This window comes from Oncorhynchus nerka, linkage group LG10, assembly GCF_034236695.1.
Source record: "Oncorhynchus nerka isolate Pitt River linkage group LG10, Oner_Uvic_2.0, whole genome shotgun sequence".
NCBI classification, from domain to species: Eukaryota; Metazoa; Chordata; class Actinopteri; order Salmoniformes; family Salmonidae; genus Oncorhynchus; species Oncorhynchus nerka.
This window is the reverse complement of record NC_088405.1, coordinates 52724931-52742052: the sequence shown is the minus strand read 5'-3', so window position 1 is coordinate 52742052 and position 17122 is coordinate 52724931. Positions and strand designations below refer to the sequence as shown.

Sequence of the window (17122 nt, the reverse complement as noted above, 5' to 3'; positions counted from 1 at the left end):
TCAGCTCACTGGTCCCCATAGCAACACCCATCCATAGCACGCTTCAGCAGGTATATTTCACTGGTCATCCCCAAAGCCAACACTTCTGCCTTCCCTTCCAGTTCTCTGCTGCCAATGACTGGAACGGATTGCCAAAATCACTGAAGCTGGAGTCTTATTTCTTCCGAACTTTAAGCATCAGCTGTCAGAGCAGCTTACTGAACACTGTACACAGTCAATCTGTAAATAGCACACCCAACTACCTCATCCCCATATTATTACTTACCCTCTTGCATCCCAGTATCTCTACTTGCACATCTATCACTCCAGTGTTAATGCTAAATTGTCATTATTTCACCTCTATGGCCTATTTATTGCCAACCTCCCTACATTTGCACACACTGTACATAGATATTTCTATTGTGTTATTGACTGTACGTTTGTGTGTAAATGTGTTTTTGTCACAGTGCTTCGCTTTATATTGGTCAGGTTGAAGTTGAAAATGAGAACTTGTTTTCATCTGGCCTACCTGGTTAAATCAAGGTGAAAGGAAATACAAGAAAAAAAAAAGATGGACTTGGTATTTTACCAAATAGGGCTCTTTTGTATACCACCCCTACCTTATCACAAACCCATTAAGGAAAGATATTCCACAAAGTTTCTTAAGGCACACCTGTTAATTGAAATGCATTCCAGTTGACTACCTCGTGAAGCTGACTGGGGCAGCAGGTAGTCTAGTGGTTAGAGCGTTGGACTAGTAACCGAAATGTTGCAAGATCGAATCGCTGAGCTGTCGTTCTGCCCCTGAACAAGGCAGTTAACCCACTGTTCCTAGGCCATCATTGAAAATAAGAATTTGTTCTTAACTACTTGACTTTAGTTAAATATAGGTAAAAAAAATTAAAAAATGGAGAGAATACCAAGTGTATAATGCTGTCAAGGCAAAGGGTGGCTACTTTGAGAAATCTCAAATATATTTAGGATTTAACACTTTTTTTGATTAGTACATGATTCCATGTGTGTTATTTCAGGTGACGTCGTCACTTATTCCACAATGCAATTTTTTTTAAATAGAAACCCTTGTATAGGTAGGTGTCAACTTTTGACTGGTACTAATATATACACACACACTTATTAAATTTAACTATATACACACACATACAGAATGTATCCCTTGCTCTTAAAGAAAAAATGCATATGCCATTTAGCAGACTTATATCAAAAGCAACATGTATGCATGCATTTTTGTATGGGTGGTCCCAGCGGAAATCAAACCAACAATCACGCCATTGTAAGCGCTGTGCTCTAACAACTGAGCCAGGGGACCACATATTCACACAAAGCCCAAAACAAGTAAATTAGTTTAAGTTTATTTGTGTTGATAGACTATACAAAGACAATGATAGCGCACATACACATCCTGGGGGGGGGGGGGGGGGCAGGACAGATCCATGTGTAGTGCCCCACTGTTTTGTAGTCTGACCATTATTCACTGTAACAGTTGACCACCAAGTCTCCCAAAAGAGGCATTCCCTATTCTTGCTTGAAGCAGTTATAGTGTGAGTACTGGTACGTTAGGTACAAAACACAGTCGGCAATAAATATGAGGCTGATTAGAAGAAAGCAAATATTTTAGGGAACTAGAGAGCATTATGATTTAGAAGGAGAGTGTCTACAAAAATGGTGTATGACTGACAGTGTAGGCATGAAGTCAGCAGTATTAAATCCTCTCTCTGAAGCATCACAGCACAATGTACAGACTCAGCCTCTGTGGTGTTTGTGCTCGGCTACGAGTGTGACACAGCCTAGAGACATCTTCCAAACAAGATCCCACAGGCACAGGTTTGATTTGGCAAGATAAATCAAAAAAAGTTAACATCCCAACATAAAGCTCTTTATTTAATCTTATATATTTGGACAGGGAACACTAATCAAATAGGAATACTTATGCCAGTAATTTTAAGGACAATTGGTCCATGTGACCAGTCTCAGAACAACATTTGGAGTAGGATAATGAAAGGCTCTTCTTACTTCTCTGCTGTGTTTGAAGTGGCCTTTCAACAGAAAAGACAAGAGCCAATCGTGTGGCATGTGCACTGCAAGTAGTAATGACTCCGAGTTAGTCAATGAGGTATGACACCAGTCAGGCACTCTTTTTGGGTGTGGAGTGTTTGGATTAGGGCTCTGGCAGAGGGTCAATGGAAAATAAATGGGTGGCATAAGTTGTTCTTGGCACGGGATGAGGATGTGTGTGTGTGGTGGTGGGAGGGGGTAGGCAAAGAAGATTAGAGTCCATGAAGGCCATTGGCTGAGATGAGGAATGTGATGTGTGAAAAGATAAGTGCATTGATGGAGCATAGGGGAAGGGCATAGGAGACAAAGGGGTGGGGCACAAGAGCCTTTAGCTGTTGGGCACAAGAGCCTTTAGCTGGTCGACGTCAGCTTGGTCCATGGGGTGGCGCCACGCACTTCAAAGGGCTGATCATTGGCGAAGATGTGGCTACACAGGTCATCCAGAGGGGGCTCGGGGTCTGTGGTGGCAAACTGTGCAGCATCTTCAATCTCCTTCCTCACCGCAATATCAATCTCCTGCACACATACGGGACAAGTGAAGTTTGGTCATTACATCCTCCAAGACATGCTTCTATCAGCTGTAACTATTTACAATTCGTTCCAATCAGGCATTTTTCAAACTTAGTCAAAGATCTGAATCGAATGGCCAGTATATCAGTGAATATTTGAGAATCACCTTGAGCTCCTCTATGCTCGCCATGTTGTTGCTGAGCATACGGTCCTTCAGCATGGAGATGGGGTCGCTCTTACTACGGACCTCCTGGATCTCCTCACGTGTGCGGTAGCTGAGGAAAGAGCGGGGTAGGGGTATGCAGTGTCACTATGGCAGCGAAGATAATGCAGAGAGAGATATATATATATGGCTTAATCAATAGGCACATTTTCCCACGAGGTGTTTCCATCAAACTGATTTGTTGTGAAGAAAAGGCTGTGTGTGATGACGTGCACATAAAAAGCATTTTTGCGGCTATGTTCCCAAAAAAGGCCATGGCTGCGGATCTGTATGTAACCTCCCAGTTCTACCTCCCTCACAGTAACATATCACTGAAATCACTGAGCCTCATCTCCCTCACCAACTTTAAGCATCAGCTGTCAGAATAGCTTACCGATCATTGCACCTGTACACAGCCCATCTGTAAACAGTCCACCCAACTACCTCATCCCATGTTATTATTTTTTTTGCTCCTTAGCACCCCAGTATCTCTACTTGCACATTCATCTTCTGCACATCACTCTAGTGTTTAATTGCTAAATTGTAAATATTTCACCACTATGGCCTATTTGCTTTACCTCCCTAATCTTAATACAGTTGCACACACCGTATACAGATTTTTATATTGTGTTTTTGACTACGTTTGTGTGTAACTGTTGTTGTTTTTGTCACACTGCTTTGTTTTCTTGGCCAGGTCGCCGTTGTAAATTAGAACTTGTTCTCAACTGGCCTACCTGGTTACATAAAGGTTAAATAAGAAAACATACTATGCCAGACACTCAAATGTCCAGATGATCAAATACTTGCCCATGTTTGCTAGATAGCTGGTCAGTCCAACTTATCTAAATCTTATCATGGCCAGATTACGTGGCCAGTGGGCTTGATCCCCAGGGGGCCCCAATTGATTTTGTTGAGTCACTCCGGCATCATATGAACACACATAAAACATGGCAAAATGTGTAGAATTGCAGTAAGTTACCTTTAAAATGGCAAATCTCTCTCCACCAACAGGAGGGGTCTGAACAGATCCCACCATGTCGAACAAACAAATTGTCAACATTTATGAATTTTAACCGACATTTCCGGTTTCCATTTGCCCTGTCGTGGCTGTTTTTATGCACCAGGTAAATCATCCACATTAAATGGTTGTATGGAAACCTGTTGTTTACTGATGGGAGTTCAAATAACTTCTCCAGAGAAAATAACAGATGATAGGTAGGTAATAATCTACAATAGTAATCTACTAATCCAACAAGAATAGAGTATACAAAACATTAAGAACACCTGCTGTTCCCATTACAGACTGACCAGGTGAAAGAAATTATCCCTTATTGAGGTCACCTGATAAATCCACTTCTGTCAGTGGAAATACACTTAATGTCAAACCTGAAGGGGAGGAGACCAGTTAAAGAAGGATTTTTAAGCCTCAATACAACTGGGACATGGATTGTGTATGTGTGCCATTCAGAGGGTGAACGGGCAAGTCTAAATATAAGTGCCTTTGAACGGGGTATGGTAGCAAGTGCCAGGCGCACCAGTTTGTGTTAAGAACTGCAATGCTGCTGGGTTTTTCATACTCAACAGTTTCCCGTGTGTATACAGAATGGTCCACCACCCAAAGGACATCCAGCCAACTTGGCACTGTGGGAAGCACTTGAGTCATTGGTATACTCAGTGTAGCTGTGAACTTTTACCTGACGCCAGGATCGCTCATGCTGTGTCCATGGTAACGGTAGGTCTGGAGCTCCATGAGGATAGGGCCCTGAACACAGATGGAGCAGAGAAAGACTTAAACACACAAACCTGTACACAGTACACACAGACAAAATTAACAACCCTACATACTGTAAGTTTGATGCTCACCTTTCCAGATCGGCAGTGATCAGCTGCAAACTTGGTGGCCTCTCTAACACACAGGACATCCATCCCATCCACCTGGATACAGATACATTGCGTGAGTTTAAGAATGACATGTTTTATGTTGTACAGAAGCGTGTATGTATGTATTAGATAGCGGTCTACCCTGATGCCAGGAATGTAGTCTCCTCTCTTGTAGTATTCGGTGCTGGCAGAAGAGCGCTCTACTGATGTGCCCATGCCATATTGGTTGTTCTCACAGATGAAGATGATGGGCAACTTCCAAAGAGACGACATGTTATAGGTCTCAAATATCTGACCCTGTGGATTAATACAAATTCAGTCAACAGTTGGGCTCAAATCGGAACTTGAAATGATTGTCCTTCATATGTTCCATGCATGCAGGTTTCAAGAAGCATGTCAAACCTGGTTGGCTGCTCCATCACCATAGAGACTGACACACAGCTGGTCATTGCCCAGGTACTTACAGGCCAGGGCTACACCGGCTCCCAGCGGTACCTGAGGGGAGATTAGGCAGGTGCTATATTTGAGAAGGAGAACCCACCATCTTTGAATGGGATATACAGCTTAGACAAATGAGGTTTAAAAAGGAAATCAAAAAGGGATTCTTTCAAATCTAAGATGAATGAATAACGCTAGGCCTTTGTGAATTACCTGAGCCCCCACAATGCCATTGCCTCCATAGAAGTTTTTAGTGTACATGTGCATAGAGCCTCCTTTTCCCTTAGCAATGCCTCCTCTACGACCTTAGTGAGACAGCAAGGGAAGAAAATAGGAAATGAGGGAAGAAAACAATGAGTGAAAGAGGTGTTTGAATGGTTTGGAAGACAAAATCAGAGGTGCAAAGTACAATGATTAGCTCTTGGTGCTAAGCGATTATTTATTTAACTAGGCAAGTCAGTTAAGAACAAATTCTTATTTACAATGACGGCCTATCAACGGCCAAACCCAGATGACGCTTGGTCAATTGTGCACCGCACTATGGGACTCCCAAGCATGGGCGGATGTGATTCAGCCTGTAATCGAACCAGGGACTGTAGTGACATCTCTTGCACTGAGATGCAGTGCCTTAGACCGATGCACCACTCGGGAGCCCAAATGTTAGTTTTTTGGGAGGTTATTAAAAAAATAATTGACCGACAGTTTCAATTACTTTAATTCCATTTAGTTATTGGGGGTGAGCCCAATGTTCTGTTTCTCTAGAGAGAAATCAAATCAGTCACGAGAGAAATTAAGTAAAGAACTAAATGGGACGCTGGGCTGAAGGGAGTTGTAGTTTTTATGAAGCAAATATTAAACCTAGTTCAGCACAGAACCTTGGTAATTAACGACACTGACCATAATCCATTGAGCCTGTTCTTTTCCGACTCGGACACAGATTGATACACTTTTACGCCTCCTATGTTATATTAGATACACACAGATAGCATATGCCACTGCATGAGAGAGTAATGTACACAACGAGAGAGGGATAGAAAGTTTTAAAGTATACCTTATCTACTTTGAACTAGTAAAATTATTTAATCAGAAAACATACTTAGGGAAGGCTAGCCTAGCTAAATAGGATGACCAAAGACAGCACAGTATGGGGAGAACACAATGTTAAATGGTTGTCTGGCTGGCTGCTACTGTCTGACCAGATGAGATAACTAAGGAATGAAAAATTAATAAGTCATAAAACTAAGTAATATACACAACTGAAATATTTTATTATGTAATAGTAATTTCCTCCTCCCCCTATATGGACCTGACAAAGACAATGGAATGTTTTTGCAATTGAATGTTCATCATTTCTAGCTTTGGCATTTCCATTACATTTTTTATTTATTTTTTTCAATCGCTAATCACTGTTTAATAATGCATTTAATGTAAATGTTTGAAAAAAAAAATATATATATATATCGTAATTGCTGGACTATTAAGCGCACCTGAATATAAACCGCACACACTGAATTATTAAAAAATGTATTTTGTACATAAATAAGCCGCACATGTATATAAGCCGCAGGTGCCTACCGATACATTGAAACAAATTCACTTTACACAGCCTTTAAACTAAACACGGCTTGTAACAAAAATGAAAACAGTAGCCTACCAAGAAAGTCATTGGTCACTATCTTCCTCCTCCTGTGCACTGAAACCACTGAAGTCATCTCCTTCGGTGTCGGAGTTGAATAGCCTCAGAATTGCTTCATCCGATGTTGGATCGTTTTCATTGTCGTTCTCGTCACTTTCATCCGGAGGCAAATACCCCGCTGAGCTCATGCTGCCCCTTCAACACGCAGCAGTCCAGCCTTTCGAAACCTGTTGATGATAGTGGATTTTTTGACAATGCTCCACGCTGTCAGGACCCACTGGCAGACTTGACCATAAGATACTATTCGCCTGCGGCCCGTTTTAGTGAAAGATTTCTCCCCACTTGTCATCCAAGCCTCCCACTGAACAAGGAGCGCCACCTTAAATGCACGACTTACACTGATGTCGAGTGGCTGCAAATACTTTGGGCCATCTGCTTTTCTTCCCTCTGAAAGCTTTTGTTGTCTTGTTGCACTGAGTCAGTTCCTCACGCTGCTGTTTCCAACGTCTTATCATCGACTCATTAAGGCCAAGCTCCCATGCAGCAGCTCTATTTCCTTTTCCAACAGCCAGATCGATCGCCTTCAACTTGAAAGCTGCATCATATGTATTTCTCCGTGTCTTTGCCATGATGAGGGTGACAAAATTACTACCGTAATCAGAATGATGGGAAGTTTGAGCGCGCTCGATTTACGTCACATTATGTGACGGTGCTCAGTTTTTTGGCGGCATGAATCTTGTGAAAGCGGGAAAAATCCATAAATTAGCCGCGTCATTGTATAAACCACGAGGTTCAAAGTGTGGGAATAAAGTAGCGGCTTATAGTCCGGAAATTACGGTATATAAAAATGAAACCCGTTACTCCAGACCTCAAAAACAGACCTCAAAAAGCAGTACTTGTTCAGCACCATTAGTTATCTATTGGACTGAGTCAAGTCCACTCACCAGTGAGCTCAGCCATGATCTCCCTGACGGTCCCGCCCCTGGTGAGGGTGTAGCCATGGGCGCGATATGCAGTAATCAGGTGATCTGACAGGGTGATACCCCCCTCAATGCCAACCGCACAGGCTTCCTATCATAGAATAACAAACAGAATCTGAGCGTTTATATTTGAATGAAGTGCGTCTGCGTGTTCATGCGAGACTGTACGTTTGCTTATACAATACATGAGTGATTGTGTGCACTCTAACCTGGCCATCATACAGGTGGCAAAAGCCTCTGATGATCTTCTGCTTGTACAGCTGATCTGCCTTCAGCTCCATGCGTCGTATTGTCTGCATGGTGCGGTAGTACTTCAGCCCCTCCTCCCGGGTCAGAGTGGCCGTCAGGGGTGGGCCTTCCTCCAGACGATGAAGGTCAACTTTCTATAGGAGGGAGCACACAATGAGATCAAGGCGAAAAGTGAGTACCAATCAGCTAAAAAAAATATATACTTTTTATTTGTCTTACCTTTATGTCAAAGGTGGCCTCAGGAGTGAAATCAGCATATGAACGTGACGACGCCACCATGCTGGCAGCCTAAAATAAAAACAGAGGACATTGAGAGGTTTCACTCCACGTGTACGGTACCTTCTACCAGACGTCACAAATATACTTCGCAAGACCTGCAGTTGGGCAAGTCAGGAGGACAGACCCAAACAGTGAGAAAGGGTGGAGTGAACAACCTTGAGACAAAACATAGCTAACTTCCAGTGGTTGATCCACACACCACAACTAGTGTGGATAAACACTCCATTGTCACCGAGATCGCCAGTGAAAAGTCACTGTCTCAAACACTGAACCAATCAACGAACAAGAATGCCTCGTTGGCTGAAAACAGACATATCCAGAACACTGTATTCACCCTGGAAAAATCTCATGTGTGTTCAAATGTGAATGTTTAATGGAGAAAGAGAACATAGTGTAGTAGACCAAATATGAATAGAGTTCATTTTGGGGTGAGCAGGTTCGCACAGCCAGTCAATTCAAGCACTCTAGGGAAACAGTGCACCTGTGCATAAGGGCATGCAGTGTACTGTAAAAGCATGAGTAGTGGTGAGGGGAGGAGTGTAAGAGACAGGGGGGCTGCCAGTACTCACAGCAAGCTGTGGCTCTGGTAAAGGAGCGTCTTCAGTCAAGCTGAGGGCGATCTCAGGGCGTGAAAGCAACATTATGTCTGTATTCTGTCTCCTCTCTGCCAACTGAGGCTCAGATATGGAAGTGTTGCTGTTTGTACTGATGTCAGGTTCGGGTGGGTTTAATTCCTGAGTCGGTTGGTCTGTGTTTAGAGGTTGTTCTGGTGATGATAGTTCTAGCGTTAGTTGGTCAAAGTCCATTTCTGCTTGTGTTGAAGAGTGGGCTATGATAGGTGCATCAGAGGTTATTGGAGGCTCTGGTAAAGTCGATTCTGATACTTGAGAGGCCATCACAGCTGACAGTTCAGATGAGTTTGATTCTGGAATAAATGGGTTTGTACTCACGAAGGGTTCGGATAAAGTTAATTCTGAAACAGTCAAGGCGGTATCTGCCTTGAAGGGTTCTGCTTCTGAAACAGTCAGGCCAGTTGCTAAGAGTTCTGGTGAGTTTAGATTTGGTTGCTCTGATACGGATAACTCTGAGACTGACGGGTCCGTATTGATCACATGGTGAAGTGATAGATCTGCAAATGGTTTGTCAGTGTCAAATAACTCCTCTTCAGGTTTACTGTTGAAGACGGGGAACGGATCGACTAGAGTGACTTCTAGGGGTTCTTCTTCAGGTATTAGTCTGCTGGCAATTGTATGTTCTGTGGTCAGTACAGCACTGGGGTCTATTTCAGTAAATGTTTGATCAGTCTTTGGTCTTTTGAAATTGTCTGCTAGAGGACTGTGTGAGATGGAGTATAAATCTGTGTCTGGCTTGTAGGGTCGTAGTGCTGGATCAGGTGGAGAGGTTGTGTCAGCATACTGCCCCTGGACTGCCAGCAGCTGCAAAACAGCCCTGCGCATGGAGGACTGGGGAGAGAAGAGCCAGGCAGATAAGTCACTGCAGAGTCAACACCCACTGAGAGGTTTGAAAGCAGCAGCAGTTAACTCCTCCAGCTCAAACATCTAAAGGTATTTTGGTTGTTCTGAAGGTGTTGATCCAGTTCAATACTAAAAAAAAAAGCTATTCTCAACAAAGTGCATCATCTGAGTTCTTTGTTTCATCAGGAATACAATAGTGTTATTCCACATAACTACTGCACCAATTAAAGCCCTTTAAAAAGAAATAGGCTAGTTCTACACCACATTCTCTGCACTAAACTTACAAACCAAACAACTTTCCATTCACAACATAAAATAAACAGTACCTACCAATCAGACCACATTTGGCTTAGCCAAATAGCGCAAAGCATCTGCGCTAGCCTGTTGGCTCTGACACCACTAGCCAATGTGAAATAAGTAGGTCTAGCTAGAAGCTATATGAGATAGGTCGGTGCGCATGCGAGAATGAATAGCTCAGAATTTTCAAAAATCAACAAGGTGAGGGATAAGAATATAGTAAAGCATGATTTCTTAAAGAGAAAAATAAACACTGTTTTTCTAGTGGCGGGTTGGGTAAATACAATGTTGAAGGATGCTGGAAAGGGACAAAAGTATTCATTGAGTTTAAGTATGGCACATACCATGTGAAAGGGAAATAAATCATTTGGATTAAAGCTGGAGTGCAAAACAGGCAGTCAGGCATCACAGGGATTGTATCACCCTTACTTGAGTTAAACCACATCTTACCTCTGACACAACCTGGGCTCCCTATAAGGCAGCCATTAGGAGACAGAACCAAAGGGGAAAAGTGAGATAACGGAAAGAGATCAATTAGAGCATCACGAGATTGTCAGACATGAAGACTACATTTCCAACAATTGTGCCACATCAAATGTTTGACTTGTGTTACCCATGGTGGCCAAGCCAGCCAATCACACATTTTTAGTTCCCTGTGATTACCTTCACAACACTGATCCTCTCATCATACTGACACTTCCGTCAGAAGCTTTTTCACATCATTAAGACCTTACCATTGGGTATCTCGATTAATAGCTGACATTGTGGCACAGAAACTAAAACAACCAATGATGTGATATGAGGAGACGCTCTCGCATCTAACGTTATTAGACTGCATTTGATGAGGATGCTGCTGGAGGGAAGGCTTGTTAAAGGTCACATCTTTTGACACGTTAACAGCTAGGTAAACGATTGGCTAGTTAGCTAACTATATAAAGTACCGGTAACGTAGGCCTTTAATATGATTCGCTAGGATGGATCTTAGCTAACAGGTTAATTTAACTACAGCTAGGCAAGCTAACGTTACCCCGGTACGCGTACGAATTGGGGCCTTGCTGTCTAGCAAGGTCAGGACTGCAGCTGGTCTTGTTTAATAAAAAGGCATGCGGCCCTTTGTATCCTTATACTAAGGTACTACACAAAAACAATACTTACATGTCTGCTTGCCCTACCCCTCAGTACGTTGGAGATTATAGTCAGCATCTTTTGCATACTATCGTGCTGCCACCGACCTGCGGTCTCAGAACGTTTCTCCCCTCCTTTCTGCTGCCTGTCTTCTTCGATGAGGTTAAACGGCGATGGCATCCAATAAATGTTGCATTACCGCCACCTACTAGACTGGAGTATAACTCCCTTATACTTTGCTGGGGAAAAATCTTCAAACTTTGGTCATTTGAATATGCTGTGTAGTGTTAGGGCGAAACCCAAAACGAGCACCAGTTGGGGTCCCGAGGAAACGCTGGGTTACATGCTGACCAGACCGAACACGTCGCGTGCGCCGCAAAATAAATGTAGAAACCCATGTTATTCAATTATTGCACCCACACTGCTCGCGCACGCCAACGAGCATCTGCGACGCCAAGGGATAAAATAGAACTCATTCCTATTTCTGACGCAGATCGCGCTTCAAGTCCTGCCTCTCCCATCTCCTCATTGGTTTATAGAAGCAGGTACCGGTGTGTCATCTACTCATTGATTATACCCACGTGGGTGATTTGAAAGAAGAGCTGTTTTGCCGGTAGTCGTTGTAATACAATGAAAGTTTAGATGCGATCACCATATAAATTAAACGATGAAAAAGGCTGGAAGGAGGAGAGGTGACTAGAAACGATTCGGTTGGCTGTTGTATGTGTGGATTAATTGTCGGAGTAGAGGTCCTTGTGCATTTCAGGTAAAATAACAACTCAATGTTTATATCCCAGGACAAATTAGCTAGCAACAGCAAGCTCGCTACATAGGACAAATTGTCGTTAGCTAATAAGTGCAAGCTAACTAGCTAAATTACCATACATGTTTAATGCTTTTCGACCTGTCCCCAAATTAATGTAATTGGTTCAGAGGTTGTTTTGATATGTTTACCTGCGTGTCGTGATCGCGTTTGGTGTGGTGGGGCAAAATAAATGTATGCACGATAGCGCAGGTTTGGGTTCGGTGTTACGGTTTACTGCAGGGACGTCCCACTGTTTCAAGATAACGCCGACCCTTATAAATGCATGTTTAGAGATAGGACAAGCGCATAGGCCGGGGTAGCTATAGCTAGGTAAAATAAAGCAGATTTCCTCTTCAATCATTAGATTGCAAAAGGAATGACTGCATACGAAGCAAGTACTTATAAATAGTCATGAAAAAAGGACGATACATAAACTGGTTTAGACTGTTTAAACAAGGACCTTCAGATGATTATATTGGATAAGTCGAATCAAATCAAATCAAAAATTTTATTTGTCACATACACATGGTTAGCAGATGTTAATGCGAGTGTAGCGAAATGCTTGTGCTTCTAGTTCCGACAATGCAGTGATAACCAACAAGTAATCTAACTAACAATTCTAAAACTACTGTCTTATACACAGTGTAAGGGGATAAAGAATATGTACATAAGGATATATGAGTGAGTGATGGTACAGAGCAGCATACAGTAGATGGTATCGAGTACAGTATATACATATGAGATGAGTATGTAGACAAAGTAAACAAAGTGGCATAGTTAAAGTGGCTAGTGATACATGTATTACATAAGGATGCAGTCGATGATGTAGAGTACAGTATATACGTATGCATATGAGATGAATAATGTAGGGTAAGTAACATTATATAAGGTAGCATTGTTTAAAGTGGCTAGTGATATATTTACATCATTTCCCATCAATTCCCATTATTAAAGTGGCTGGAGTTGGGTCAGTGTCAATGACAGTGTGTTGGCAGCAGCCACTCAATGGTGGCTGTTTAACAGTCTGATAGCCTTGAGATAGAAGCTGTTTTTCAGTCTCTCAGTCCCAGCTTTGATGCACCTGTACTGACCTCGCCTTCTGGATGATAGCGGGGTGAACAGGCAGTGGTTCGGTGGTTGATGTCCTTGATGATCTTTATGGCCTTCCTGTAACATCGGGTGGTGTAGGTGTCCTGGAGGGCAGGTAGTTTGCCCCCGGTGATGCGTTGTGCAGACCTCACTACCCTCTGGAGAGCCTTACGGTTGAGGGCGGAGCAGTTGCCGTACCAGGCGGTGATACAGCCCGCCAGGATGCTCTCGATTGTGCATCTGTAGAAGTTTGTGAGTGCTTTTGGTGACAAGCCGAATTTCTTCAGCCTCCTGAGGTTGAAGAGGCGCTGCTGCGCCTTCTTCACGACGCTGTCAGTGTGAGTGGACCAATTCAGTTTGTCTGTGATGTGTATGCCGAGGAACTTAAAACTTGCTACCCTCTCCACTACTGTTCCATCGATGTGGATAGGGGGTGTTCCCTCTGCTGTTTCCTGAAGTCCACAATCATCTCCTTAGTTTTGTTGACGTTGAGTGTGAGGTTATTTTCCTGACACCACACTCCGAGGGCCCTCACCTCCTCCCTGTAGGCCGTCTCGTCGTTGTTGGTAATCAAGCCTACCACTGTTGTGTCGTCCGCAAACTTGATGATTGAGTTGGAGGCGTGCGTGGCCACGCAGTCGTGGGTGAACAGGGAGTACAGGAGAGGGCTCAGAACGCACCCTTGTGGGGCCCCCGTGTTGAGGATCAGCGGGGAGGAGATGTTGTTGCCTACCCTCACCACCTGGGGGCGGCCCGTCAGGAAGTCCAGTACCCAGTTGCACAGGGCGGGGTCGAGACCCAGGGTCTCGAGCTTGATGACGAGCTTGGAGGGTACTATGGTGTTGAATGCCGAGCTGTAGTCGATGAACAGCATTCTCACATAGGTATTCCTCTTGTCCAGGTGGGTTAGGGCAGTGTGCAGTGTGGTTGAGATTGCATCGTCTGTGGACCTATGTAAGTGTATTTCAAATACTGACAATACATCCTTCACATCCCTCTTAAGCAGAGTAACACAATATACATTTTATTGTAGGGACCCTTTAGAATTATAATAATATATCCCATTTAACAGACACTTTTTCCCAAATGCAACATTTTACATGTTTTTTTATATATATATATATATTTTTTACGTATGGGTGGCCCCAGCGGGAATCGAACCCACATCCCTTGGCTTTGTAAGCGCCATGCTCTACCGACTGAGCCACAACAAAATAGGAGTTATTTTAATGCTGTCATCGCATTGTTTTTACATAGTTTTATATAGCCAAATCAATCCTTATCACACACTAGAGAAAGGGCAAGTACCCCTGGAAAGGGTTCAATCGAGGTCAAAACTGCGTGTGCACATGAAATAAGAGCACCCCCTGCATGCATTTGTAGTTCTTGGAGAGAAAGATGGCGGAAACAGATGTTCTGTTTGAAACCAACGGCGCATCAGGTAAATATGAGAGAGCACAGAGAGTCCTAATGAGTGTGTTACAGTGGCAAAAAAGAAAGAAAACAAGAGAAGTAAAGTTGTGGGAAAATCCAAGCCTACTCTAGAGTAGTTTTTTGTCAAAGTTAGGGTTTTGGATCAATGCTACCTGTGGTATCCATTTGACGTCTCAAGGAAAATCTGGGATGCGTTGGAGGATAATGTGTTGTGGATGAGAGTCACAACAAGTGGTCTTAAACTTTGTGTGTCTGCGGAGCAGAAAAAGCATGCTTTGCACCTCAAAAACACATCAGGGGTGGAATGTTTCATGTATGGAATTTTTAATCAGGGCGCCTATCCAGGGGGTTATATCTGGGGTGGCGCATGAAGTGAATGCAGATTATATACCTGAGGAAGTAGGTGAAGTGATTGGTTCACGTCTATTGACCAGTACGGTAGATCGAGTAAAGAAATTCACTTCATTCATGCTCTCCCTTCTCATGTAAAGTTAGGATTTATGAGATACTCTGTAAGAGTTTTTATACACAAGCCCCCTTCAGTGTCATTAATGCAAAAAATTCGGTCATTTGTCAAGTGTATGCAGATGGGAAGAATGTCGTACGCCAGCTGAGGTTATATGCTGAAATTTTGGTGGCGAACATGTGCCCAGATCGCTCTGTTAGGGTGAATGAGACCGAGATGGCAAGAATAAGGGCGGTCCAGCATGGCTAGCTGGAGTCGCTGAGAAGAGCAGGAGTGAGTGAATGTTCTCTTTCAATTATTAATTTTGACATTTCACTGGAATCTCCTAAGTAGCTCGAAGAACCAATCATCACAGGAGCCTGCTGAGGGGAGAATGACTCATAAGAAATGGACGGAGCGGCGCAAATGGAATGGCATCAAACACCTGGAAACCGTGTGGTGTATTTGATACCATTCCACTTACTCTGCTCCAGTCATTACCACAAGCTTGTTTTCCCCAATTAAGGTGCCACCACCCTCCTGTTCCAATCATACACATCTGTCGGAGCAGACAGGTCGAGTGGCGAATGAGGGAGTCCCTCCCCTCATACTAAAGAGACTAAATCCTGCCCTCTGATCATTCTCGCCTCTGTTCCTTCCAGAAGCATTTTACTTAGCTCTTCTCAGCACGACTTGATCTGTTTTCCTGTTTAACTGTTCACAGGTGTGCCGTCAAGGTTATGCTGCAGAGCGCAGAGTTATCACCTCTCGTCTTTTGAGTTGGGTGACTTTAGTGAAAGGAAAGATTTTTTGCTTCTGGTAAGAATTTGTTTCACCACTTTTTTCCCCTTTGTATCCTTTTGTAGCTAGCGTCACACGGCTAGCTGAGGAGACTTGGCTAGCCTAGCTGCAAGGCTTAGCTAACCTGGCTGGCTCGCCGCAAGGCTAGCTATCCTACTGACTAGCTTTTCTACCTGGAAGAGTAAAATTACTAGTTCACGCTCTCGATAAGTTCAAACCACTACCAGCATTGACTAGACCGACCAGCGTCATTGCTTATCGGTTAAACCTCTTCGCGTCCCCTGAGACGTCTGCGTCCCACCCAGCCATCTGGAAATGCAAATGCTCTACGCTAAATGCCAATAGCACTCGTTAAAACTCAAACGTTCATTAAAACACACATGCAGGGTACTGAATTAAAGCTACACTCGTTGTGAATCTAGCCAACAAGTCAGATTTTTAAAATGCTTTTCGGCGAAAGCATGAGAAGCTATTATCTGATAGCATGCAACACCCCGAAATACCTGAAGGGGACATAAACAAAATAATTAGCATAGCCGGCACTACACAAAACACAGAAATAAAATATAAAACATTCATTACCTTTGACGAGCTTCTTTGTTGGCACTCCTATATGTCCCATAAACATCACTATTTGGGTCCATATATATCCAAAATATCGATCTTTGAAAAGTGTGTGATCCAGAAAAAAACACTGTTTTAAAACGCAACGTCATTTTTTTAAATAAAAAAAGTTGACGATAAACTTTCACAAAACACTTCGAAATACTTTTGTAATCCAATTTTAGGTATTAGTAAACGTTAATAATCTATCAAATTGATCACGGGGCGATGTGTATTCAATAGCTCCACGTCTTCAAATCATGGTCGGAAATATCTCTTCCAAAACATCCTGTCGGAGACCGGATGGAATGGGGTCTCTCTTCGTTTGACCAAGGAACAACTCCCAGGCAATTGCCAAGACTGGCGACATCGTGTGGAAGCTGTAGGACTTGTAATCTTTGCCCCATCTAATTTGCTGTGCCATAGACAATACATGCAAGTGGCGCATTGATATTTTTTCCACTTTTTGGTGATCAGTTTTCCTTGCGCTTTTCGACGAAACACACGTTCTGTTATAGTCACAGCCGTGATTTAACCAGTTTTAGAAACGTCAGAGTGTTTTCTATCCACACATACTAATCATATGCATATACTATATTCCTGGCATGAGTAGCAGGACGCTGAAATGTTGCGCGATTTTTAACAGAATGTTCGAAAAAGTAAGCCCTAAGCTTAAGTGGATTTATTAAGAGCCACACTTCTGTTGGTCGCAAGACCATCATAGTGCTAGCTTTCTTTCTCTAACTTTGTGCTACCTAGCTAGGCTACTAGCCCACGTGGCGAACAGTAGCTACGTTCACATTGTTAAAGGATTAGCTTCT

General features: G+C 43.1%; 2 protein-coding genes and 1 long non-coding RNA gene across 5 annotated transcripts in view; 2 read left to right on the top strand and 1 right to left on the bottom strand.

Moving 5' to 3' along the window:
* The window catches only part of LOC115135549 (peroxiredoxin-4-like), a 35428-nt gene that overhangs the window by 4363 nt on the left and 13943 nt on the right, over nt 1-17122 (top strand). The window lies entirely within an intron of this gene.
* On the bottom strand, nt 1334-11552 carry LOC115135548 (pyruvate dehydrogenase E1 component subunit alpha, mitochondrial-like). 3 transcript variants are annotated; one of them, XM_065023541.1, is made up of 12 exons: nt 11155-11552; nt 8797-9690; nt 8168-8236; nt 7909-8082; nt 7664-7790; nt 5297-5388; nt 5048-5140; nt 4787-4942; nt 4628-4699; nt 4459-4526; nt 2729-2837; nt 1334-2568 (listed from the first exon to the last, which is right to left on the bottom strand). In XM_065023541.1, exons 1-12 carry the CDS (start codon nt 11302-11304, stop codon nt 2404-2406), a joined length of 2169 nt encoding a protein of 722 aa, XP_064879613.1. In that variant the 5' UTR covers nt 11305-11552; the 3' UTR covers nt 1334-2403. The 3 variants fall into 3 exon arrangements, with proteins under 3 accessions (XP_064879613.1, XP_029526200.1, XP_029526201.1); XM_029670340.2 differs by lacking the exon at nt 8797-9690 and adding an exon at nt 10450-10470 and having other exon boundaries at nt 11155-11537; XM_029670341.2 differs by lacking the exon at nt 8797-9690 and having other exon boundaries at nt 11155-11536.
* On the top strand, nt 4522-5389 carry LOC135573760 (uncharacterized). Its single transcript, XR_010464890.1, has 2 exons — nt 4522-4718; nt 5027-5389. It is a non-coding gene; the product is annotated as an uncharacterized LOC135573760 (long non-coding RNA).

Coding starts and splice junctions, on each gene's coding strand:
- LOC115135548 (XM_065023541.1), bottom strand. CDS start 11,304: ATGCCATCGCCGTTTAACCTCATCGAAGAAGACAGGCAGCAGAAAGGA. Junction 5,389..7,663: donor GATCATGGCTGAGCTCACTG/GTGAGTGGACTT, acceptor TGTCTCACTAAG/GTCGTAGAGGAGGCATTGCT. Junction 5,141..5,296: donor ATGGCATTGTGGGGGCTCAG/GTAATTCACAAA, acceptor ATCTCCCCTCAG/GTACCGCTGGGAGCCGGTGT.